At 36.4% G+C, this 27,474-nt stretch overlaps 1 protein-coding gene across 10 annotated transcripts in view; it reads left to right on the top strand.

Annotated features, from left to right (window-relative positions):
- hnrnpul1 (heterogeneous nuclear ribonucleoprotein U-like 1) overlaps positions 1-24,403 on the top strand; it is a 47,459-nt gene extending 23,056 nt beyond the window's left edge. For 9 of the 10 annotated variants that reach the window (XM_049483436.1, XM_049483433.1, XM_049483437.1 and 6 more), the window contains 7 exons: positions 2,918-3,040; positions 9,106-9,234; positions 15,118-15,286; positions 18,171-18,482; positions 19,695-19,846; positions 19,929-20,087; positions 21,580-24,403. In XM_049483436.1, the coding sequence (XP_049339393.1) occupies positions 2,918-3,040; positions 9,106-9,234; positions 15,118-15,286; positions 18,171-18,482; positions 19,695-19,846; positions 19,929-20,087; positions 21,580-21,678 (1,143 nt within the window). In that variant the 3' untranslated portion in view covers positions 21,679-24,403. Of the gene's footprint in view, positions 1-2,917; positions 3,041-4,492; positions 4,547-4,659; positions 5,420-9,105; positions 9,235-15,117; positions 15,287-18,170; positions 18,483-19,694; positions 19,847-19,928; positions 20,088-21,579 lie in introns of those variants that run through there. The other variant, XM_022664933.2, reaches the window with a different exon arrangement.
- Positions 24,404-27,474: the final 3,071 nt, after the last annotated feature.

The following is a 27,474-nucleotide window of genomic DNA, read 5'->3' as shown; positions in this document are numbered from 1 at the left end:
TTGGAAAACTTTGTGGTGAATTAAAGGGGCCGAGTTGCAATTTTTGTTTTACTTTAATCAGTTTTTAATCCGTCTTTTTAAAAACAAATATTCCAATATTGGCTGCCAATCAGTGCCCAATATTCTGAGCTCAAAAAACGCTATTCGGGCCAGCCCTACTAATCTAATATAATTTAACATGGTTTAAGAATATAAAATAATTTCTAAACAAACGAAATATTTAATATTGAGCTTATAGCCCAAGTTTTTTTTTCAGTCATGGAAAATTGGAAAAAATTGGAAAAAAGCCCGAGTTCATGCAGCGCCTGAGTCAGGCTGACGTTCAAGCTCGGGTTCTGGCTCGCGTTCATGATTAATTTGTTTTTTTTAAAAACTAATATTGGAATATTCGCTACCAACTACTGCCAAATATCCGGAGCTCAAAAAATGCTATTCGGGCCAGCCCTAATAATTATGGAGATACAGAAAAAAATATTGTGATAAAACTTCCATCACTCCCTTATTCTCTCACTAATAAAAACAAACCTTTAAGTGTGACACAAAGTGATTTGATTTATATCGTGATACATATCGATATCGACTGATATGGAAAACTATATCGTGATAAGATTTTTTCCCATATCGCCCAGCTCTATTTCTAAGGCATTTACAACCTAATAAGTAACCATTAATAAACGAATTGTAAACCATTTATAAACCCTTTATAAAGATAGTCTTATTTTAAAGTGGTACCAATATTATATATGGCAATTTAAAGAACAAATCTAAGTAAAGTATATATTAAATTCTTATATATATTTTCTAATATATATATATATATAAGAATTAGGGGTGTCACGATTCTCTAAATCCTCGATTCGATTTCATTTTCGATTTTCTTGTTTTTTTTTTCTTGTTATTATTTTATGCCTCATAAAATTTAAATAATATATTTATTATTATTATTATTATTATTATAAATATTATAAATATTATTATTATTATTATTTATTAAGATATATATGGTAATGCCATCTAGTGACTTTTCTTGGTAGCAACAGTGTGCACTATTAAAACAAGCAGTTTATCAGAGCTGTGTGTGGATGGCTGGTGAAACTGCAGTTCTTCATCAAACCACTAGTCGGAGCTGCAGCAGCACAAGCCCCGCTCTCTTCACTCAGTCACTACTTCAGTACAGCCCAGCCACGGGCTACAGGGCTCAGCCAGTCCGTTTTTACTGTTTCTGTAAAGAAATAAAGGTTTTAACCCCACTAACCGGATAATACAGCTCACTACAGTTCATCTTTCAGCCCAAGCAGCTAACAGCAGCAGGTTAGAACAGCCGACACGGAGGCACTGCTCGGATTACATTATAAACAGGTCAGTTAGCGCGCTGCTAACCTCAGGATGTTTATAACTACGGAGTTTAGTGGACACACCACGGCCGCCAGGTAAGTCTTTTAAAGGCTACTGAAGACTATTAAAGGCTATTAGAGGTTATTGAAAGCATTATTGGGGGGCAGAAATCAGTACAGGCTGGTTAGATAAGTGATGTGGTGAAACTGTGACTAGCGCTGTCACAGTGATGTTTATTAACGTCATTAAAACAGATTTTGTCAGGTATTGTCTTATAAATATTTACACATCACTTATATCTCTCCTGAAAAGCTTTTATTTTAGTCAGAAACACGCTTGTGTTTACTTTATCTGAGAGAAAGATGTTTTTTTAATTCAATGGAAAGCAACAGGTGTAGTCAATTATAAGTTTAAGATTTTTAATCCACCTCACTGTGATCTATAGTCAGTGTTCTCAAGTCACACTGACACACGCATTTCAGCGAGTTCACACGCTCTCACCTGCGCGCACCCACCCCTCCGTTAGATACAGATACAAAACCTGCGCGCCCAACCCCCGCCCCCCCCTCCCCCGTTGGACAGATAAAAAACAGTGATCACACTCCCGCCGACACTCAAAACTTGAGAGCCCTGTCTATATTTCTATAAATCCGTTTTCAGTTTCTCCTCCGTGGTTGAAAGGCAGCTGTCTCTCACACAGCAGAACTGAGGGCGGGGCTGCGCTCATGCAGCGGCTCTCTATTTAAATGAATAGGATGCGCTGTGTTGGTGCCGCGCCATTTGCGTAGCGCGCTGCGCTATTTGCGTAGCGCGCGCGGGAGGGATCGTCGATCCTCTTTTTGACTACGATACTCGAGACCATGACCTCATTTCGATTCGATTTCGATAAAATATCGAGATCGTGACACCCCTAATAAGAATTAAAAAAAATGCAAATACTAAATTTCCTTCGGTATAAATAAACCATCCATCCATCCTTCCATCCATCCATCCATCCATCCATCCAACCACTGTTCAATTTAAGTAAAAATGACCCCATGGCTCAAAAGGTGTCTCTATAGTTATGCACATAAAAAAGTTACTTTCTCAATTTATTTAGTTTATTTTAAACGTTTGTTGTTGCACAAAAAAATATTTCAATTAAGATTTAATTAACTGCACTTCATAAGAGAAAGTGTTTAATGCTAATACAGCATTCAAGCTTTAAGTTTAATGAATTGTTTTTTTTGATAACCCCTTCAATAAAAACAACAGCACATAATAAAATATAAGGTACAGGTGTTGGGCCTGTAGTGTACATGGCCCAAAAGGAGCAGTGGTTGGCGTCCCTTATTTTATAATTCTAAAAGGTGGCAACCCAAGGTTAGCGGCTAATGCTAATGCTGCTGCACCCAGCCTTAGTGCTGGAGAACCTTCCCTGAAAACTCACCCTTATACAAAATATTGGAAATCTAAGCTTACTGTAAATAAATGGAAGCACTTTACTCACCGAAATAAACAGTTTTCAGGAGAGAAATCTGTGTAGATTAACGTTCAGTTTGTTCAGATTGTTAACGTTAGCATCGCTGTGAATCTGTTTCAGATCCTGATGATGGTCGGTCTGCCGGCATGTGGAAAAACCACCTGGGCCAACAAACACGCCGAGAAGAACCCGGAGAAGAAGTACAACATCCTCGGAACCAATGCCATCATGGAGAAAATGAAGGTAAACCTCATGCTGATACCACACACACATGCCTTTTATGTTTTTTTTTAGGTTACAGGAATCTTGATGGACTCATTTAACATTGTGAATTTGAGAAAAATGGGTATTTTGGCACAAATATAAATGAAGCACAACATTGCTGTGCTCAGATCTGGTTGACCGTCCACAAAAAGCGTGCAATCTACTTAGCTTTCTTAATTTTTAGGTTAATAATCTTGAGATTAGATAAGATACAAAAGTTAAAGAGCTATTAGCACTCACAAAATAAGATAAATAAAAATAAGCATGGCTAATGAGGATATTTTAAGTATATTCAGAAGCAGCATATGTATTATTGCAGTTGGAAAATAGATAAATGTTATTAACAGCAGCAACAGTGACATGGGAATGAAAGTTTATCACAAAACAGCAGGTCAGTTAAAAAGAATAACAGTAAAATAATAGTAAAATGAGTGCCTTAGATAATAACACACTATAAAAATAATAATAAAATGACATAGGATGACATAGCAGTTGGTTTAGATCAGCACGGTTCAGAAAACAAGATATGAATTAAACGGATTATAAGGCGCATTATACGACGCTAGTAAGGAACAGGGGTGTCGTCTTGTTTCGCCTTATAATAATCAGTAAAGCTAAGCTGCGTAAACAAAACTGTAATTTAGTAATAAGTCAAATGAGTGCTGGATGTTATTCTACACAGATTTCTCTCCTGAAAACCATTTATCTGGGTGATTAAAGCGCTTCTGTTTATTTACACTAAGTTTAATTTCCAGATTTCCACTAAGGCTAGGTGCAGCAGCATTAGCATTAGCGGCTAACCCAAATAAAATGTTTCACATACAAGGAATTAGACTTGGCGAGAGCAACACGTATGACGTGTACAAGTTACACAGACTACTGACAAATATTACACTACGAAAGAAGGTACGACAAATAGAATAAATAGATTGAGAATGGAGTTCTCAAGGAATACAGAGCACTGAAGAGCAATTGAAGCTAAAAGATTAATGAAAAGAAAAAATAAAACATTATAAAAATCTGAACTTTAAACATATGAATATGAATATATGTTAAATATTGTTTAAATGATGATTTTTTACATTACAGAAGAACTGTATCTGTATCTGTACAGCTGTGCAAATAAGCAAAGTGCAAGTGAGCGAGTTGTAAATGCAGGCAGTACAGTTTTAGTGAGTGATGGTTGAGGTTGGAGATTTAGAGGTGTTCACTGTGGTTAAGTAGTGCAACAGCTCTGGGGAAGAAGCTGTTAGCATTAGCTTATAATGCACACTGCTGACAAATGGAGGGCATGACCAAAAAAAAAAAATGCGTATAATCGACTATTAAAATCGATATTTACTATATAAATCGATATAAAAAAATAAAATAAGTCCAATCACTGCACAATTAACGTATGTGCAATTTATTTTTTTAATTTTTAATTTTCAGTGTTCGCAACGCCCGGTTGCGGGTCCGAGAGCTGTCGCCGCGATAAAAGAGGAGGTAAAGACTTGCGTAGTCTTTTTTTTTCTGCAGACTGCATGCTCTACGTAGCAGCATTTAAGCATTTAAACCTGCGTCGCCACTCTAGTTACTGCATGTTATTTGCGTTTCAGCCCCCCGATATTTGTGAGAATGCGCCCCCGCAGTGGGAGGTGGAAAAGCGAGAGTTGAAAGGTCAGCTGAGGGAGCGGCAGACTGAGATAGAGGAGCTTAAAGCCCAGCTGGAGGAGAAGGAGGCGGAGTGCCAGTGGCTGAAGCAGGAGCTATACCGCCTGTGGGAGGTTATCCAATCAGAGCACCACGCCTCGTCCGCAACCGGCGAAGTTCCTGTCGAGGACCCTGTCGAGATTCCCGTGGAGATTCCCGTTCCTATTCCCGTTTCTGTCCCTGTTATACGGAATTACGAGGAGGAGCCGACTCCCTCCACCTCTGCAGGACTTCCCGTGAGTTTAGACTTCCCGGTCTCGCTGTTCACGGCTCCGATTGGTTGGGGCAGCGAGGGCTCAGTCCTGCCCGATGTGACTCTACGAGAAATCTCCTCCATTAACGATAAAATCCTGCTGCGGATGAGTAACAACCGGCCGGATCGATACGGAGCGCTGGTGTTCAGAAGCGTCATTTCTCAGGAACTGTACGAACAGTGGGTGATGCACACCAATTGGGACGGGTCCCGGGGGAAGTGGGCGGTGCCCGTTAACGTACGCGAGTTCGTAATAAGGAGAGTGGGCGAGAGATTCCCCGAACTTTCCAGCGCAGATATAAAGGCGGTAAAAGAGCGAGTTAACGAGTGCTTACGAATGCGCCGCAAATCTATCGTCCCAATTCCATATTCAAACAAATAAATTATATAAATAAATAAATTATATTATTTTATGAAGTGGTTTAAAGTGTCTTTTCTTTGTGATCGACAACGATGTCAAACGTATTAACGTTAAATGTATAGAAGTATTGATACTTAGATAGGGTTTAAAACACTCCTGTACAAGTTAAAATATAAATTGAGCTTTTTGCATAAGTAAAAATGTAAAAGTACTGGTTTCAAAACTTAAACTTAAATAAAAATAATGTAAGAGAAAAAAAAAAATGACATTAACCCTCAGACCCCAACGGACGGATTTTCCGTCCAAAATCTCTCCTTGTGTTCTCAGCTTAATTACTCAGGAATCCCTTCACACATAAACATAATCCATATATGGTTAGAAAGGGCGGAGCTTATTCTTTCTAAAAATAGTGATCACATCCCAGTGCGGTAAAGCTAAATCTACAAGAAACACATTGAGAGAAAAACACCTAAAAAAGTGAAAAATCTCCTTCCCCAACCAATATTATTTACCTTTAGTGCTTCAAACATATTTATATGATGTTTCAAACCAAATAATATCAGTAAATAAAGACTCAAAAGTGTCCACAGAAAAAAAAGTGTGAAACTACCTGCTTTACTCAAACTAAAGCTAGGTATGGTGTGCGCACTACTTTATATAGTTTTTATTTTAGTTACACATTTTTATTAAGTAGTTATTTTGCACTAAATATTTTTATGTATTTAGACTAAAAAGTTTACATTTTTATATATACTGTAGTTTTCTTTGTGTGTCCTGATTAAAATACTGAAAGGTATAGGCTGCTCTGAGTGTCAGGTTTTTAGTATCTACATGTATCCTGGTGGTGTGATTATTGATTATCAAGACAAATAAAATAAATTAACCTGATGCTGTTTCTCCATGTATTTTATCAAAGTAATAATTAATAAGCCATGTAATAACCATATATCATCAATATTCTTATGCTTTTTCTTATAACTTATAAACACTCTAGTCTAACCATTTTTGAAAATATATCTTAGGTGTGAATATATTTAAAATATATACATTCAAAAATAAGTGAAAAAAATAGAAAAAAAAACAGGCGCTTGGTAAAATTTTGAGTAAAACATGATCAGTTCCAGGAAAATAGAACAATTCTGCTTCCTTTTACATTTTAAATGATGATATTTTTGAGCAGCCGTATGTCTTCTGGAGTAAAAGAGATCAGGGCATGTGTCTGTCTGATATAATTACTGTGTTATAAAATATCCCCCATCATTAATATTAAATCCAATAGGGGAGAGTGGGGTGAGTTATGCCAGTTTTTACTTAAAGTGACTTTAAAGCGAGACCATGACAGGTAATGCTTCCAACTTATATATGTGCATATATTTCAGGATGTGGTGCATCCCTGGAAACAGTCACTTTGGATCTGAAATATGGTATTTAAGAAATACAGCTTTTTGAAAAAAAGTGGTCTCGTGGCACAACTTGCCCCCAGTGTGGGGTAAGTTGTGCCTTTGGAGAGAATACATTGGGGTAATCAATTGTGCCGTTGATTACTGGAGTAAAACAGTACATTTTGATCTCAGTGTATTGCTGTATAAAAGCTAGACAAATTCAATACAACATTACTAATTTAAATTTTTTTTTTAAGTTACTTTACAATATCAAAGGTCAATTTGAGCATATCTCATAATTCCTTTGGACACACCTTCTCATTCAATGTTTTTATTTATTTATTTATTTATTTAAATGATTTTCTACATTGTAGATGTATATTAAATATTAAAGAGATGAAAACGATTTAAGAGACACTTATTGAATTCTGCAGTAAAGAGTAAAAAGTGTTAGTCCTCCAAAAGGTCGCGCACATGAGCACAACAAAGGTCAGTTTTCTTAAACAAGGCCTAGCAAACCAATCACGTCCTAGCACAGATTAAAAGAGTATTAGCATAATTATCATATCCCTTAATTCCTTCCTGATGCATGTCTTCCTCTTATAACTCCATGGCATGATGGTCTATTCCTATTTTTGGTCTAAAATTAAGAATGTCACATAGTTTTAGTGATAAAATGTAAGAATACAATGTAAAGTTAAAAAAAACAATATGTGTAAAATATTCATAAGTGTGGGTGAGTTTTGGCACAAATTACCCCAACCCCACTATTTTGGGCTAACATCATGCTAGCTGTATAGACCCATAGTGTAGCATAGTGTACCAAAGCACAAAAACGTGTGAAATTTTACTAAAAATTTTACTTTAAAAGGCGAAAAACAGTTTTTTAAACCTAAATCTGTTTACCTCTCATCCAATGAGGCTCTACCCTTTGCAGTATGAGTAAAAGGACTGACTTTTCAAAAACGTGTGGTCACATGACCAATTTCTTCTGTGGTTCCCTAGAAACAGGGGGTGGCACAACTTCCCCACTGGCACAAATCACCCCACCCCACTTGCCATTTCTGTGATACTCCTTTTAAAAATCTTTTATATGGTTTACAAATATGAAAGAACAGTTTGTAAAGATTCCACCAGCTAAAATACTTAATTTTCTGAAAGTCCTTCATATGAAGAAACTGATTTAAGTCTGTGATGCTCAAGTAAAGAACATTGTCGATTAGGGGTGGACAATATTATATCGTATACAATATATCGTGACACAGAAATATCATGATATTAAAAATCCATATCGTGATAATAGAGATGTTCTGTCTTAAAAGTAGTCTATTATTTACTGTGAAGCTTTAGGTGTATTTATTGTATAATTGTTTTAGTTTGCAGTTTATATGCATGCACTAAATATTCTGCAATATTATTTGCTGCGTTATATTATTTTATGCTATATTATTTATTTTGCCACATTGTGATTATTCTGTTATACTATTATACTATATTCCTGAAATTATTTAATTATTTCTGTTTTCCTATATCGCCAAGTATATCGTTATCACAAAAATACCCTGAAATATCGTGATATTATTTTAGAGCCATATCGCCCACCCCTATTGTCGATGCCATAAAATAGCCAATATGTTGCTGATAAGCCATAAAACACTAACAAACAAACAATTACTCAGACATATACCTGTAAATAGCAAAATCAGAGAAACAGATCATGATTTTAAAGGTTGTAAAGGTTGTAAAGGTTGTATGTATACAGTAGATGAAGTGTTGTGTTGGTGGTAGGTGATATTAAAGGTTATAAAGGTTGTATGTATACAGTAGATGAAGTGTTGTGTTGGTGGTAGGTGATATTAAAGGTTATAAAGGTTGTATGTATACAGTAGATGAAGTGTTGTGTTGGTGGTAGGTGATTTATAAAGGTTATAAAGGTTATAAAGGTTGTATGTATACAGTAGATGAAGTGTTGTGTTGGTGGTAGGTGATTTATAAAGGTTGTAAAGGTTATAAAGGTTGTATGTATAAAGTAGATGAAGTGTTGTGTTGGTGGTAGGTGATTTATAAAGGTTATAAAGGTTATAAAGGTTGTATGTATACAGTAGATGAAGTGTTGTGTTGGTGGTAGGTGATTTATAAAGGTTGTAAAGGTTATAAAGGTTGTATGTATACAGTAGATAAAGTGTTGTGTTGGTGGTAGGTGATTTATAAAGGTTGTAAAGGTTATAAAGGTTGTATGTATACAGTAGATAAAGTGTTGTGTTAGTGGTAGGTGATTATTAAAGGTTATAAAGGTTATATGTGTTGGTGGTAGGTGATTATTAAAGGTTATAAAGGTTATATGTGTTGGTGGTAGGTGATGGGTCTGCGTCGTCAGAAGAACTACGCCGGCCGCTGGGACGTCCTGATCCAGCAGGCCACCCTGTGTCTGAACCGGCTGATCCAGATCGCCGCCCGCAAGAAGCGCAACTACATCCTGGACCAGGTACTGCCTACAACTCCCATCATCCACCTCTGCTACAAACACAAAACTGCACATGACCTCCAATGACCTTTCTCTAATGTATTATTTATTTATTTATCTTTCAGGAAGCCAAAATATGCTAGAGTAGAGGAAGCCTCAGCCTCTGTTGAGCTTTTGATTTATTTATTTTTTGTTTGTGCTGTACTGTTAAGACATGCTTTTATTCTGTAAAAAAATGATGACAGGAAAAAAGGAAGTGCTTATCACCGCTGTTCTTATCACTGCTCATACTGCATATTGTGCTGCGAGCCTCTGTAACACTGTACGAGTAGTCCGTTACAGTGATAAGATGTTGAGACACAAGTAATCTCTGCCTGGTGAGTAAGAAACACACCTTTTGTTGCTACGCTAACAGTAAGAGCCGTAACCCTGATAGAGATTTTATTTTAATCAGACCGCAGGATCAGGTGCACAGTTGGAAATTGAGTTTAATGTTAATTTAGTGGTAAAACTCTGAAGGTAAGTGAGAACTAACCGCGTTCAGCTTTGTAGGGCCCTCTCGAATTGGTTGGTAAGGTAAGTGAGGTCAGGTGGGCGGGGCTTGTTGTTACCGTTGGAAACCGTGAGTATTCTCAAGTGAGTAGTGTATGTGTGTGTTCGTCTGCGGGATTAAAAAAGGGACCAGGCTGAACATCGATATAATAATTAAGGTAAGTTATGGGACCCTTTTAGAATAGATATATATGTATATATATATATTTCCATACATTCAGTTTCGATCAGAAAACAAAAATCTAAAGCAGTTTGTTTATTTTGTAAACAAAGTAACTTTACAGGATACAAGTAACTTCTCATTTTGAGAAACAGCATGTACTAAAACATACCACTAAACTAAAATGTAACATAAAACATGTGTAACGCATATAAACTGCAAACAATTTTTTTTTTTAAATTGTAAATACAGTAAGTATCAGCAACATAAATACCAAATAGGCTGAATTCAAGCATATCGTATTAGGGGTGGGCAATATTTCATGGTATTTTTGCGATAACGATACTTTTGGCGATATGACAAAACACTGAATTTAAAAAAAAAATGTATTTATATATTTCAAGAATACACTAATGCAACAAAATGAAAATAAAATTGTATTACTGCATATGATATGATATAACACACCCCTAACTGGGATATACAATCATTTTATCAGATTTATAACAGAAGTCAATGATTCAGAATTATTAGTCATGATACTAATAATAATGCACTCCAAATATCTCCATATATCCAGGATTAAAGTAAAATAAATTATACTGGACAGATATAATCTGTCTCTAGTAGATATATAATGGGAAATGAGAACAAGAAATTAGAATTTTTCTTTCGCTAAAAACAGTAAAAAAAAAATAGAACCCTGATGTAAATTATACTTGTTTATCTTGGTAACAGAAAACACAGGAGCTCCACTGACTGAATACAACCTAGACAGACGCCAACAGTCAGACGTTCACCATATTTATATTGTGTATAATATCGTTCACCACCATATTCAAAAACGTTGGCGATTGTATTGCGTATCATACAATATGGCGCATCCCTAATGTATTATATGTAGGTTAGAAAATATTAAGATCTTAAAAATACTTTTTCATTTTATTTTCATTATATTATTAGATAAAATGTCTAAATTAATAACGTTTTTGAAATATGTACGATAATATCTGATTTCAGAGTCTTGCCATCGCTAAATAACTCTAGGGCTGCACAATATATCGTTTCATCATCGTCATCACAATGTGTGCGTCTTTGCAACTTAAAAAGACGAGCTGTACAGGACTAGGATAGTAGTGTTAGCTGAGCTAACTTAATTTTAACATTCATCGTCTCAGGGCTCATTGCTATCTTACACCCCGCCTACAGTCTGTAGTCACACCGTCCACCTGCATCGTTTAAAGGAGAACTCTGGTGTAAAATGGTCTTTTGGTGTAGTAAAACATGATAAAGAGTACTAACCTTTATTCCGTTTTTCCAAACACCCTTCAGACTGGGGTGATATGGGCCAGATAATTCGCTTTTTCCACCGTTTTCCAGCTCAAAGTAGCTCCACACTTCATTGGTAGAATCCGGAGAGCCCTGAAATTTAAAACGAGGCATTAATAACTTAAAAAGTGCACAAGAAGCTCATTAAAACCACTGTTTACATCCCATAGCAGTTAGCTAAAATAGTACTGAAATAAAGTTGTAGCTGAATACAACCTAAATAGACATCAACTCAGTTTAAACAGATGTTCATTGCTATCTTGGCAGTAAACTGTCAACACAGGCACATCCTCAACACCTGTATACCACTGCTTGAAATGGAAGCGTTGAAAGCGTCCAGGTAGCTGCACTGTTAAAATAGCAATCCGCCAAAGTCAGAGCTCACCTGACTCTTAAAGGGAATGATGAGCAAGTGACACTCTGATTGGTTTGTTTCACATTATGCCCAAAATGAACCACACCCACGATTAATTAAGAACTAAATAGAACTAGTTCATGACTTTTTTTGCGTTTCGAGCAACACAATGCATACTTTTCCCGTTGTTACGATAGTAAACACACAATAACACGCCCTAAATCAAGCTGCACAGTGCATGGTTGATGGCTCGCCTATAGATTACTAAAATAAGGCCTGAGCTGTACAGGACTAGAATAGTAGCGTTAGCTGAGCCAGCTTAATCTAAACATTCATCAGTGCAATGCTTATTGCTATCTTACAGCCACGTAATAAAGGCCGATGAGCGGGGTGGTGACGAAATGAGATGTGGTTAGGTAAAATTCTGGTGTATTGTATCTTGGCAACGGAAAATACATAGACAGACGTCAACAGTCAGACATTCATCGCTATCTTGTACATACCCATACACCCCCCCATTTGAAATAGAAGCGTTGGGAACATCCGGGTAGCTGCGATGTTAAAATAGCAATTTGCCAAAGTCAGCGCGTACCTGACTCTTAAAGAAATTACTAATGTATTATCTATGGGACAAAAAAATCTGAATATGTTCATTTTAAAAATTGAGTGCTCTGGTAGGGTTATCCAGGTCTTGCTAGTTATCTGAGCAACTGTTATGCTGCTAATGGCGCTGATACAGGAGCTTCTGCGAACATGGGGAAATCAGAACAGCAAACTCTGTCTTTATCTGCTCTTAAACATCACTAAAGCACAGAATAAGAAACACAAAATTAGATTTGAGAATTCTGTATAATTGCCAGAGCTGTTAGATCCACATAAGACAAAACGCACAGTACGCTAAGACGTATATGAATGTTTAAACCATGGAAAATAACAATACAAACCTTCAAAGCTGTGGGTAATTCGCGTAACAATAGATTATGTGCATTATGGGGAATTGAGCCCAGGTTACCTTCCAAAATTTTTGGTAGCTTTAGCCATTCTACTGTTAAAAGTACTTTTACGCATTTTCTGTGTGATTCCACATTCTCACTAATTTACGCCACTTTACGTACTTTACGTACTAATTTACGCCACTTAAATGTTGTTTAGTAGTGAAACATTATGGAAAATTATTAAAAACCTTAAAAAACGTCCGCCTTCAGACAAATATTTTAATTTTTTCAGTTACAGTTTGCCCTAAAATTGCATTTCAGTGCATCTATAATAATGTTAAAAGCACCTTTACACATTTTTTGTAGCTTTAGTCTAGTGCTAAAAGTAATTGTCCGCTTTCTCAGAGCAATTACGCATTCTCAGATTCTCAGAGAGGTCTCTAAATTATCGTAATCAGCAAAATGATCAGACTTACAGCCACTTCCATCTTGTTTGGTAGTAAGAAAAAGCCGAAATGAATGAAAACCTCCCTTCAAAGTTTCAGTATTCAGCCTTCAGACAAATATTTTTATTTGTTTAGTTACAGTTTGCCTTAAAATTGCATTTCAGTGCATCTATAATAATGTTATAATAATTATAATAATTGTTGCTTTAGCCATTCTATTCTTAAAAGTAATTTTCCGCATTCTCAGTGTGCTTACACATTCTCAGAGAGGTCTCTAAATCATCTTAATCTGCAAAGGGTACAGACTTACCCCACTTTAATCTTATTTAGTAGTAAAAATTGTGGCGAAATGAATAAAAACCTCCAAAAAAAAAACAGTTTGCCTTAAATTTTTTATTTAATTTTAGTGCATCTGTAATAATGCTACAGGATTCTCACGGTAAATTGTCTTAAATTTACTGTAAATTTGCTGTAGGTATTACATTTTCAGACGGCTAGCTAACATTAGCGAGGAGAAAGCTAACATTAGCGGCAAGCTAGCTAACATTAGCGGCAAGCTAGCTAACATTAGCCAAGAGCTAGTTAAGGTTAGCAGAGAGCTGGCTTACATTAGCGGTGAGCTAGCTAACTGGAAAGTCAAAATAACTCTTGACTAAGAATATAATAAATAATACGTCATTTTAGCCTGCATAATTTTTAAGTTTTAACTTCTAATACAATACATTATTTTCTACTGAAGAAATTATGAATAAACTTACTTAAATTGTATTTTTTGTGATCTTAAAAAGGTCTTAAAAAGCGTTAAATTTGACTTTTAAAATGGTGCAGGATCTCTGGTTGAAAAAATTAAAATAAAACAAATGTTTTAACTTCCAATAAAATAAATTATTTTCTACCAAAAAAAAATATATGACAATGTTTGGGTCTTTAATTTTAGTGCATCTATAATAATGTTAACAGGATTCTTGCGGTTCCTTAAAAAGTCTTAAATTGTCTTAAATTTGCTGTAGGTGTTACATTTTCAGACGGTGCGTTTAATGCCTGTGGAAAAGCATATACTAATGTTAGTGTACAGCTAGCTAACATTAGCAAGGAGAAAGCTAACTTAGCTGTGAGCTAGCTAACAAAAGCTAGCTAACATAAGCCAAAAACTAGCTAACATTAGCCGAGAGCTAGTTAAGATTAGCAGAGAGATAGCTAACATTAGTGGCGGGTTATCTAGCTAACATGCTAACAAAAATAACTTAATCGGCTAGCTGGCTAACATTAGCGGCGAGCTAGCTAACTGGAAAGTCAAAATAAGTCTTGACTAAGACTATAATAAATAATACGTCATTTTAGCCTGCATAATTTTTACGTTTTAACTTCCAATACAATACATTATTGTCTACTGAAGAAATGAAAGAAAACTGACTAAACTTACTTAAATTATGTTTTTTTTTTTTGACTGAAAAAGATCTTAAAAAGCGTTAAATTTGACTTTTTAAATGGTGGTTAAAAAAACAAAAATATAAATATATAACATTTTGTTTTAACTTCTAATAAAATAAATTACTTTCCACTACAAAAAATATGACAAAATTTCTGGGTCTTCAATGATATTTTTTGAGGTCTTACAAAAGCATTAAATTTGGCTTTTAAAATAGTGCAAGAACCCTGGTTAAAAGTAATAAAATTAATAACATATTATTTAAAAGTGTAAAATTAAAGCTAAAGGCTGCAGGTTTACAGGTGTTTATAAGTGTACAGGGTTCATAAAAATGGAATTTAATCATGGAATTTAAAAATAGCAATTTCCAGGCCTGGATAAGTTTTGGAAAAATCAAAACACCCAGAAAGGCCTGGAAAAGTCATGGAAATGTATTGGTTAAAACCTGTATGAACCCTGAGTGTATTGTTGTACTGTAGCTCTGTAAAAGGGTCCCTGTTTAACGGGTTTTGTCGTAGGTGGTCTGGGGGGCGGAGCTAAAAGGTAAGTAGAGTAAAGCTGGGTTGCGATAGGCCGGCTGTATAAAAACGGGAGGAGAAACCTCTCTCATTAATCCTTACAGGGTTCGAGTCGGCCGAGCCAGAACTCAAAGTAACAATAACAAACAGCTTCTACCTCTTTCTTGTCACCATTGCTAGACAAATGTATATGGATCAGCCCAGAGACGAAAAATGCGTCCTTTTGAAGGGTTTCAACGCAAGGCTATTGTAATTTGTCCCACGGACGAGGATTTAAAAGAGCGAGCGTTAAAGCAAACTGATGTGGAAGGGAAGGATGTGCCCGATCATGCTGTTTTAGAAATGAAAGGTAGGAATGCTGCGGATTCAACGTAAAACCACTTTTAAATAAAATAAAATAAAATAAAAACAGATTCCAGAATCTCTATGCTCAACTGTTTATTGTTATTTTTATTTTTTGTTTTTTTGTTTCATAATCAAACTTGGACAATGCCCTCCCCCTCCCCGTCCCTGCCTCCCGTCCTTTTATCATTGCTTACTGCCAGAACTCTGTTGGGTCCTTTTGGCTATAGTTTGATTTTTTAATCCCTTTTCCCTGCCTTATTTTATTCTGTCCTGTCTGCAAACTGAATTTACTAAACTAAAATTAATAGTAAAACTGATTCTTAAAGGAGCATTAGTCAATATTTAACACTTTCAGACCTGAATTATTTCCAAGTGATTGTAAGAATGTTGTTTTCTGTAATCCACACAAAGCAAGGATCATTGAAGTATTTATATTAATATAAAATCTAAAACAGTACAATTCTAAATGTTATCATACTATCTACAGCTCTGTAAAAAAATAAGAGAGCACTTAAAAATGATGAGTTTCTTTGATTTTACCAAATTGAAAAGTTCTGGAATATAATCAAGAGGAAGATGGATGATCACAAGCCATCAAACCACCAAACTGAACTGCTTAAATTTTAGCTTGAACCAGGAGTGAAGCAGCATTAAGTTATCCAAAAGCAGTGTGTAAGACTGGTGGAGGAGAATATAATGACCTTTTTATCATATTTTTTGCACTAAAAGGTGCACTATCAATAAACATGTATTTTCTGGTCTATTTTCATACATATGGCAAAACTAGTAAGGAACAGGGGTGTCATCATGATTCCCTTCTAATTTAGCAGGTCTCGCTGCTAAGTGTTAATTAAAGTAAAGTTAAGTAAACAAAACTGAAATTCTTTAAAAAAACATTCTTTAAAAGTTAAACAAGTGCTGGATGTTAATCTACACAGATTTCTTTCCTAAAAACTGTTTATTTGGGTGACTAAAGCGCTTCCGTTTATTTAACAGTAAGCTGAGAGAAGAACGTTAGCTGCGGTTAGCGCTAATAAAAGCTTCCCAACAGCGCTACTCTGAGGAACCCTGAGTGTTCCGGTAAGCCAGGGTGATATTAGCTAACAGTTCGTTCCACATAGCTCATTTTAACACGGTGAATATGCAGTCTACAGTCCAATATTCTCGCCTCTGAACGGCAAAAGAGCTAGCGCTTAGCGCGATTAGCTGATAATTCTAATGCTGCTGCAGCAGTGCTAGCAGGGGGTTAGCAACAGGATACAGTCCGATAATACTCACGTCTGAACAGCGAAGGAGCTAGTGCTTAGTGACGGTTAGCAAGAAATGCTGATGCTGCTCCAGCAGTGCTAGCCGGGGTTAGCAGCAGACTACAGTTTTATATAGTTACCTCTGATTGGCAAAAGAGCTAGTGCTTAGCTTGGTTAATGGCTAATGCTAATGCTGCTCCAGTCTCGGTGCTGGAGAACTAAACTGAAACTCCTGTATAACTCTGTACTTCAGTGGAGTGACTTTACTGCTCCTTAATACCTGACTGATAGAATTTATACATAAGCAGCACCGGATTATAAGGAGCTCTGATGATTTTGGGGAAAATTAAAGCATTTTAAGTGCACCTTATAGTGCAAAAAATACATTTCAGGTATTATGTATTCAAGTATAAGGATTAAAAGTCGCATTATGCAACACTAGTAAGGAACAGTGGTGTTGCCATGTTTTCCTTCTAATTTATTAAGTCTCACTACTGGGTCCTGAGACCTGTAAAACTAAGCTAAGTTATGTAAACAAACATTTCATTCTTAAAAAAACTATTTTTTTTTAAGTTAAACAAGCACTGGATGTTAATCTACACAGATTTCTCTCCTGAAAACTGTTTATTTGGTTGAATAAAACACTTCCCTTTATTTACAGTAAGCTTAGATTTCCAGATTTACATTAAGGCTGGGTGCAGCAGCAGTAGCATTAGCAGCTAACCGCAAGCGCCCTGAGTGTTCCGGTAAGCTAGGATGATATTAGCTAGTGGTTAATCTTAAGTAGTTTGTTTTAAGACAGTAAAAACGCAGAATGCAGTCCGATATACTCACCTTTGAATGACGAACGAGCTAGCGCTTAGTGTTGTTAGAGGCTAATGCTAAAACTGCTCCAGTCAGTGGCTTTACTGCTTCTTAATACCTGACTGGTAGAATTCATACATAAGGAGCACCAGATTATAAGACGTATTGACGATTTTTGGGAAAAATAAAGGTTAAAATTTCAAAGTACATTTTAAGGTAAATACATTAGTACTTTTACTTTAAGTGAAGGTATGTAAAGAAAGGATTTCTACCCAGTATTTGTTTACTCAAGTACTTTATAAAACACTAAAACTGCCTAATGCTCCTTTAACGTATTTTAGTTTAAGTCAGTCTTATTTAGTTTGGCTTTTAAATATTTCCTGAAATGTATTTTAAAACTGGTTTTATTTGGTGCAATCTTGAGAAGATGTCTCTTTTGGTTTGCAGCAGCAGCTTTTGATTTCCCCTCCCTCCCTAAATCTAAACATTTCCCTTTCTGCCTGTCTCAATCATCACTTATTTAATTTCTTATTTTTCTTACTCTTTCTGTATAATAAACTAGAGCAGATATCGAACCCCTGCAGGCAGGGAGGCGGTTTTTGCTCCAGACTCTATTCTTTAGTCTGCTATCTTCGCATACTTTTCTCTTTAATCTTTAGTTTTTATTTTATTGTGTTTTTTAAAGCTTTTGTTGTAATAATAGATAGTAATTGATCTTCTCTGTTGTCTCCTGGTGGCGTGACGTTACCCGTCTCCACCGCATCCCCTTCCCTCTCTTCTTCCTTTCTTTTCTCTCGTCCTCTCGTTTTCTCGTTTTTCTCTGGCGTGGCGCTGAAGCGAACTTCGTGCTGCCGGAGGTCGGCGAGTTCCTGGACGGCGTGACGTTCGTTGAGCTGCAGAAAGACGAAGCTGGGAAGCTGGTGAAGCAGTATAATGAAGAGGGGCGTAAGGCTGGACCCCCGCCTGAAAAGCGCTTCGATAACCGGCAGCCAGGCTTCCGTAGTGGCAGCAGCAGTGGAGGGAGTGGCGGCGGTGGTGGTGGTGGCGGTGGCAGCTACCAGCGTTATGACAATCGTGTAGGCCAACGAGGCGGCTATCAAAACCGTGGCAGCTCAGGAGGAGGAGGAGGAGGAGGAGGATACAGAGGAGGTTGGTTTATATATATATTTACTTACATATACACAATATATATGATCTAGCCTTCCTCGTTTAAATAGCAACAGTGCTTCTGAATATATCTACACTGATGGGTGTGGTGCTATCTCTGTCTTGGCAACAGAAAACACAGGTGCACCACTGACTGACTAAAACCCTGACAGTCAGATGTTCATTGCTATCTTGGCACGTATTACACACACTTTTACATCAGCAATAAACAGAATACTAAATAAAATAACATTGCTGTTTCCGTAAATGAGCTGCTGGTGCTGCTTCAGCTTAGTTTCTTCTGCTGAGAAGCGTTTGACACGTCCAGGTAACTCACCTGGCTCCTAATGACAATGATGAGCAAGAGACACTCTGATTGGTTCATTTCACGTTACGCTCAAAACAAATAGTACGTGTCTTTTGCTTTGCATTTTGAGCCACGCAAGGTGTACTTTTCCTGTTGTTACGATAGCAAAGACAACTGACACCAATAAATCCATAATCCCTGGTATTTACTGATTTAGGAGTATTTTATCCTACTCAGTAACACAGATGCTGTAAAGTATCGTAGAGAATCACAGTTAGCAGCACTACCCAGCTCCGGTTAGCAGCATAGCCAGCTATTGCTAGGAGCGCTAGCCAGTCCCAGTTAGCAGCGCTAGCCAGCCCCAGTTAGCAGCAGTAGCCATCTCTGGTTAGCAGCGCTAGCCAGCCGTGGTTAGCAGCATAGCCATGACTGGTTTGCAGTGCTAGCCATCCCCGCTTAGCAGCATAAGCTAGTTTCGTTTAGCAGCACTAGCCAGTCGTGGTTAGCAGTGCTACCCATCTGTTTTTAGCTGCGCTATCCCTCCCGTGGTTAGCAGCGCTAGCCAGCCTCAGTTTGCAGCACGACCCAGCAGCTGTTATCAGCACTAGCCAGCTACGGTTAGCAGCACTAGCCAGCTACGGTTAGCAGCGTTACTCATCTGTTTTTAGCAGCGCTACCCATCCGTGGTTAGCAGAGCTAGCCAGCCCAGGTTAACAGCATAGCCAGGTTTTAAGGAAAATTAAAGGTTATCTGGTGTGTCTTATAGTCTGAAAAATACATTTCTTTTACTTTTATACTTTAAGTAGTTTTAAAACCAGTACTTGTACACTTTTACCTAAAGAGTAAAAAGCTTGAGTTGATACTTCAGCAATGTACATCTTAAACTCGTGTGTGTGTGTGTTTTTAAGGTTATAATCGCGGCGGATACAATCAAAACCGCTGGGGTGGGAATTACAGAGATAGCGGCTCCAGAGGAGGAGGATATAACCGTAACCAGAACTCTGGAGGAGGATACGGCGGCGGCCGCCAGAGCTCCTACAACAAGGACGGATACGGACAGGTCAGTGTTACATCTCACAGACATTTAAAATATAATCCTTTATACTTTTATACAACGGCTCTCTTTCTTATGTCTGATGTAGAGCTACAACCAGAGCAGCTACAACCAGAGCAGCTACAACCCGAGCTACAACTACGGGAACTACAGCCAGTACCCAGGATATGGGCAGGGATCTGGCGACAGCCACGCCTCAGGACAATCATACAACCAGCAGCAGAGCTATAATCAGCAGTACCAGCAGGTAAGATACGGATTTAAACATGCCAACAACTATTCAATGCCCAGTTGCTTTGGGTCATTGTCCTGCTGCAGAACCCAAGTACGCCTGAGCTTAAGGAGAACTCCAGTGTAAAATTGACTTTTGTTGTAGTAAAACATGGTAAAAAGTACTAACTTTTTGTTGAATAGCTCACCTCCGCTCTCCAGCAGCTTTCTGAGATCCAGTAATTGTGTTCTTTTTGCCAAGGACTTTTTACAACGGGAGCTTCGGGCATATTTTGCCCAGATAAATCACTTTTTACACCATTATCCAGTCTCAAATCCAGGCTCCACACCTCATTGGTAGAATCCAGAGAGCCCTGACATTTAAACCGAGGCATTAATAACTCTAAAACTGCTCAAGAAATTTGTTAAAAATCACTGTTTACCTCCCTATAGCATTAGCTACAGCTCTGGGCGCCGCCATTACTGTACTGATGATGATGATCATAGACATATATATATACATAGACTCCGCATAGACTGCCTCCTGGCATAGCAGCCGACCGCTATATTGGAGGAATAAACCAAGTGACCCCAGTGCATTAATTTACTCTAAAAAAGGTGTTTAATACCCCTATAATAATCACAACTCCACCAATTTATACCTGATTTTTTTACCTTGTTTGTTTTTTTACAAACAGCAGAGATGTTGTAATGATACAGGACGCTATTGCACATTACAAATATGAGCTGATTAAACTTGAACTTTGGAGAACGATAATAATTGGGATTCAATTATAATTTTTTTTTTTTGTGTGTGTCTGTATTTTTTTTATTTTTTTATTTCAACTATTCATCTATTCATTATCTCATTTAATTTTGCTCTATTGTGAGTGTGTATGAATGGGGTGGACAAAAATTTTGAAGGGGAAAAAAATGGTGGACAAATATAGAGCGTTGAAAATTTTGTTTTCCACTGTCATGTAATTGTAACTGCATATGATGTTGCTCAAAAATATAATAATAATAATCATAATAATAATAAAAAATAAATGCTTTTTAATAAAGACAGACATATGGTATGGGATATTAATAATGTGTATAAATGTATAAATGAATTAGGCAGGCTATGCGGCGTCTATGTATATATATGTCTATGTCATTATCAGTACAGTGATGGCGGCGCTCAGAGCTGTAGCTAACGGTACAGGTTGTATAGTAATAGTGGTTTTTAACGTTCCTTTTGTCTTAGAACTCTCCCATGGAGTCTCTTGCAGTTCTTTAAATGTTGTTCTGGGTTCTTTCGGGATCTCCTGGATGAGTTCTTCATGCCCTTCTGGAGTAATTTTGTTCGGTCGGCTGGTCACTCCTGGGAAGGTTCACCAGTGTTCCATGTTTTTTCTCCATTAGTGAATAATAGTGAATCACTGTGGTTCTCTGGAGTCCCAAAGCTTTAGAAATGACTTTTATCACGTCACTGTAATTCATAATGGATACGGAGGAGTTAACAGGCTTTTTCTTTCTCTCACCAGTACGCCCAGCAGTGGCAGGAGTACTACCAGAACCAGAGCCAGTGGAACCAGTACTACAGCCAGTATGGCAACTACTCTGGTCAGCAGGGCTCCCAGTAAAGAGTGTGTGTGTGTGTTTAACTGTAGTCCTACATCTCATCCTGCCATATGTACACACACACACACACACACACACACACACACGGACGTAGACGTAAGCATGTATACTCCATTATGCATTTTTTTTTCTGCATTTACATTATTTTGTATTCCGTCTTACCATAGAAATGTTCTAACCTGCTGAAAAAAACACTGAGTTCTTTTACATACACTTCATAATCTGATTATAATCAGATCACTAAAGTACTGCACTTATCAGATTATCAGATTATTCACATATCGGTTACATAAACATACTACTTCAATTTCTCAGATCGTAGTGAGGCCTATGAATCTGATTGAGAAATCTGATTAAGAAATCTGATATAAAAAGAGCTGTATTTGAGCTTTGTAATCAGATTTCTCAATGCATATATATACTCTTAACCGGAGTATTCTGCAATTTCTCAGTCTGTGCATGAGTGGATAACATATGGATATCAGATCCAAATAAATCTGATATCAGAGAAGTAAAGATAAAATCTGATAAAGAGAGCTTTACTCTACTGTTTAGCTCAGTAATCCGATTTCTGTGCATTTCTTTGATTTAACAGACCAGAGTAAGGGCTTAAAATCTGATTAAGAAATCCGATCTGGATAGAGACAGCTGTATTTTAGTTCTGTGATCAGATTTCTGATTTCTGAGTCAGAGCATGTATACTTTTAAATTAAACTTAAATTCTCAGTCTGTGCATTAGTGAAAACAGACAGTGAACATGGAAGAGATTCAATTTCCCAGCATATCAGATATCAATATCAGATTCAGAAGATCGGATATTAGAGAGGTAAATGACCAGTCTAGCCTGAAATATCACAAAATCGATAGTAGCAGAAATCTGATAAAGCTGTAGTTTAGCTCTTGTAATCAGATTTATTAGATTAGAATAAGATATATAAATCTGATTAGGAAATCTGATAAAGAGGGCTGTATTTTAGCTCAGTAATCAGATTTCTGTGCATTTCTTTGATTTATCAGATCAAAGTAAGGTCTTTAAATCTGATTATGAAATCCGATCTGCACAGAGATAATCAGTAATCAGATTTCTCAGATCAGAGTAAGATACATAAATTTGATTCAAAATTTTGATCAACAGAGCTAGATTTAATCTTAGAAATTAGATTTCTCAGATAAGAGTAAGATATATGAACCTGATTAGGAAATCTCATAAAAATAGCTGTGTTTTAGGACAGTAATCAGATTTTTCAGGTCAAAGTAAGACATATAAATCTGATTAAGAAATCTGATGACGAAAGCTATATTTGATATCTGTAATCCAATTTCTCAGATCGGCGTAAGGTACTTAAATCTCATTTTAAAAATCTGATGAGAGCTAGATTTGATCTCAGTAATCCGATTTCTCAAATTGGCGTAAGATATATAAATCTGATTTAAAATTCTGATGAAGACAGCTGTATTATAGCTCTGTAATTAGATAACTTAAATTACCTTAAGATATATAAACCTGATTAGGAAATATGATGATGAGAGCTGTATTTTAGCTCAGTAATCAGATTTAGCAGATCAGAGTAAGATACATAAATCTGATTAGAAATCTGATAAAGAAATCTGGGTTTGATCTCAATAATCAAGGATTTCTCAGGTGCATGTAAACTCTTAACTCTCAGAAGTTCTGTTTTTACGTAAAGTTTTATTTCATGCCCTATTCCTTGAGTTTATTGGCTGGTTACAAAACAAAAATCTGATTATTGTCTGACTATTGAGTTTCCCTGTTATCTGATTACCCAAGTAAAACTAATGAAAACCAATGTGTTTAATCTGATTACAGATTACAAACTCTTACTAATGTTCTGCTGTAATCAGATTATGAAGTTATTATGTAAACCCACTCAGTGATCAGATTTAATCAGATTCTGCACTGTGTTTAATATATGTATGCATCAAGGTTCTGTTCTGCACAGTACATTTTACACAGTGTAGAACACTATAAATGTTCTGGAGAAATGACGACTGATTTTTTTTTTATGTGTTAAAAGTTAATTTAACAAATTTAATTCATTATAACTGACTATAAAAATAAAAATAGTAATAATTGTGCCCTTCTATTTTTATGTTTAAATCGGGGCAGAATAAAGCATGTTTTCTTGAAATATGTTCTAATTTTGTTATTGCTTATCAGGTATGAAAGATTGTAAAATTACATTTTTGAAGAAACGTAATAATAATTATTGTAATAATATTAAAAGTTATAACTATTTTGAAAATATTTTGTGACAAGTTTTATTTTACAAAATGTAATAGAACAGATTTTACAAAAAATTCTCACGCTCTTAAAAACTTGTATCTTTATTTTTGTCACTTTTTGATGTCTGAATCTGGAATTTGAAAATGTTCTTTGCATTGTGTCAAAGATGTATGATGAACAAACCAATAGAAATGCTCTAAAATAACTTTTAGAGCATTGAATTTCATTAAAAATTAAAAGTTAAAAAGGGTTTTTTCCTTCTGTTATAAAGTTGCCTTTTTGGAGATACAAGTTTTTTGCGTGACAGTAAAGGAGAAATGTTAATATTTTTGGTTTGCTTAATTTTTGTCAATTTTTATTTCTGTTTTTTAAATTTAAAAGTGCTTAAAAGACTTAAAAGGTTCTGATCTTTGTGTTTGTACAGTCTGGTTGGATTTTTTTTTTTTTTCAGTTTTTGAGAATAAATTCTCATAATACTTGAATATCAATGCTTCATGGAGTTCTTTACAAAAAAATCACTCTTACATAAAGATAAAAATCTCACCAGCTTGTTTTATACCATTTGAGGGCTCTGTCACTTTTAAGCAAATAAGCTGTTAGTTTTAGCACAAACAAGCTATATCATACTTAACTGTAATAGAAACACAAAACTCATTATTATTTAAAAGTTCAGTAGCTGCAGATCCCTCCCTCAGAAGAAGTCTGCTGTCTAATCCTGCTGTGTACTGTCTGAGGTACTTAACCAGCAGAACAAAATGGCATTTCTTCAACTGATTTAGTGGGCAGGGCTTTGGTGGGGGTTGACGAAGGAGGGGTGGAGCCAGGGTAGTTCTACGCAAATTTCCCTATTGTGACATCACAATAAGGGAGGAGCATCCAAACAGCCCACAGAAGCTAAATATGATTCCTGACACCAAACTGTTTTAGCTGATTCACAGAAAACTTATAGTTATAGAGTTTATTTTAATACAAAAGCATGCAAAAAGTGAGTTTTGCATAATATGTCCCCTTTAATAACGAATTGAATGAAATTATTGGAATTTTTAGAACATTATAAGCCACTGATATATTGTAATAATATGTGTAAATATGCAAGTTCCTTTTTTTTAAGATAATAAACAATAAAACCATTTTTAAATTAAAGTAGTTTGAATATATCATATTTTTCGCACTATATGCTCTTAAAATCCTTTAATTTTACCAAAAATCGACAGTGCGCCTTATAATCCTCCAGCAGTATTGGCATTAGCCACTAACCATGCTAAGCACCTAGCTCCTTCGCCATTCAGATTTAAATATTATCAGACTGTAGCCTGCTGCTAACCCCATCTAGCACTGCTGGAGCAGCATTAGCATTAACCGCTAATCGTGCTAAATGCTGGCTTTTTTGCTGTTCAGAGCTGAGTATTATCGGCCTGTATTCTGCTGCTAACCCCGGCTAGCACTGCTGGAGTAGCATTAGCATTAACTGCTAACCACGCTAAGCGCTAGCTCTTTCACCATTCAGAGGTGAGTAGGGCTGGCCCGAATAGCGTTTTTTGAGCTCCGGATATTCGGCACTGATTCGAAGCGAATATTCGAATATTCGTTTTTAAAAAAAGAGGTAAAAAAAAAAAGGAAATCACGGCCCCTTTAAATCCACTGAAAAATGTTCAATTTGCTCTGACCGACGAGACATATTCACCCCGGATTTTTGGTGTTTTTATCCTGGATTTTTGTGTTTTCACCCCATATTTTTTCTGTGTTTTTAGCCCAGATTTCTTTGTGTTTTCATCCCGGAATTTCTGCTGCCCCACACGCGGCTTATCCGCTGCGTAAGCAGGCTAGGAGGCTGCTGCTGCACGGTTTCTCCGCTGCGCAAGCCAGCCCAGTAAATTGCTGTTTGTGTTTTCACACTTAGGCTATTTGCTTAAAAAAACAAACAAAAAAAACGTTTGTTCAGGAAGTATTTTATATTCTTAAACATTGTTAATTATATTAGAGGACAGTCATTGTAAACTGTACTTGGTCTATTTCGGTTAAAGGATTGTGCAGGGCATATTACTGATTTTGTATTTTTGCACTTGGGCTATAAGCTCAATATTAAATATTTCGTTTGTTTAGAAATTATTTTATATTTTTAAACCATGTTAAATTATATTAGAGTAGAGGAAAGTCATTGTTAATGACGTTATTGTACTTGGTCTATTTCGGTTTAAGCATTGTGCAGGGCATAGCCGTATTACTGATTTTGTATTTTTGCACTTGGGCTATAAGCTCAATATTAAATATTTCGTTTGCTTAGAAATTATTTTATATTTTTAAACCATGTTAAATTATATTAGATAAGAGGAAATTCGTTCAGACATCATTTTTGTAGGCCAGGCTTTTGTAACCGATTTAGCCCCTACTGTTGCCACATTACCCCTTACGTTTTATTATATAAATCAGTTTCGAAGAGCCTGCATTTTTTTTATCATGTATAATAGAGGTCTGCGCGAGACTGATTTTTAAACCCACTCTTCCACGCTCCCGCGTTTCTGTCTCGTTACCGCGCCGCAAAAAAATTGCTTCTTTTAATCCCGCGCCCGCCCGCCACATACACATTTCTGCCGCTCCCGCCCCACGTTCCTAATATAAATTAAATAAACTACATTTAATGCTTCAAATTTACTTATATATTTATTAAAACAGCAGCGCTGAATAGTGTGGTCCCGTTCCTTACCCCAGTCCAAACACCATCGGTGTGTGCGTGTGTGTGTCGGTCCATCCTGCGCGTTGAGAGTTTTCTTTAGGTTTTTTTTTTTACAATTATTACAGTTTTCTTAACTATTTATTAATTTGCTCCCGCATCGTCTGGATTAAACTCCCGCTCCAGCCAATAACAGTTCAGTTCTGTCCCGCGCGCAAGATATTCTGACGGGACCCGCGAGAACAGAAGTGGTTAGAGTGAGGTGGAACTCTGGAAAGGAGGAAAAAAAACGAATATCCGAATACCAAAATTAAAAACCGAATACCTACTCAACGAACGAATATCCGAATACCCGAATATTCGGGTCCAGCCCTAGAGGTGAGTATATCGTACTGTAGTCTGCATGTTTACTGTGTTACAACAAGCTACGTGGGACAAACTGCTAGCTAATATCACCATGGCTTACTGGATACACTCACTTAGCGCTGCTACTGCTGCTGCACCCAGCCTTAGTGTAAATCTGGAAATCTAAGCTTACTGTAAATAAAGGGAAGCGCTTTACTCACCCAAATAAACAGTTTTCAGAAAAAAAATCTGTGTAGATTTTACAGTAATTATTTAGCTGTATTAGAAAAATTTAAAGAAAAACATGGCGACACCCCTGTTCCTTACTAGTGTCGCATAATGTGCCTTATAATACAGTGCGCCTTATAGTGCCATAAAAATATGGTACATTAATCAAGCATAACATTATGACCATCTCTGCAAAGTGTCCTGTATCAGATCAGTGTAGAAACAGAGAGATGGCCATAATTTTATGTTTAATAGACGAATAACAAAAATATTATCACATTTAATCACATTCAACAAAAAATCTAAACC

The sequence above is a fragment of the Astyanax mexicanus genome, chromosome 9, assembly GCF_023375975.1.
Source record: "Astyanax mexicanus isolate ESR-SI-001 chromosome 9, AstMex3_surface, whole genome shotgun sequence".
Lineage (NCBI taxonomy): Eukaryota > Metazoa > Chordata > Actinopteri > Characiformes > Acestrorhamphidae > Astyanax > Astyanax mexicanus.
Note: the sequence above shows the minus strand (reverse complement) of the source record. Positions and strands in the feature narration are given on the sequence as shown.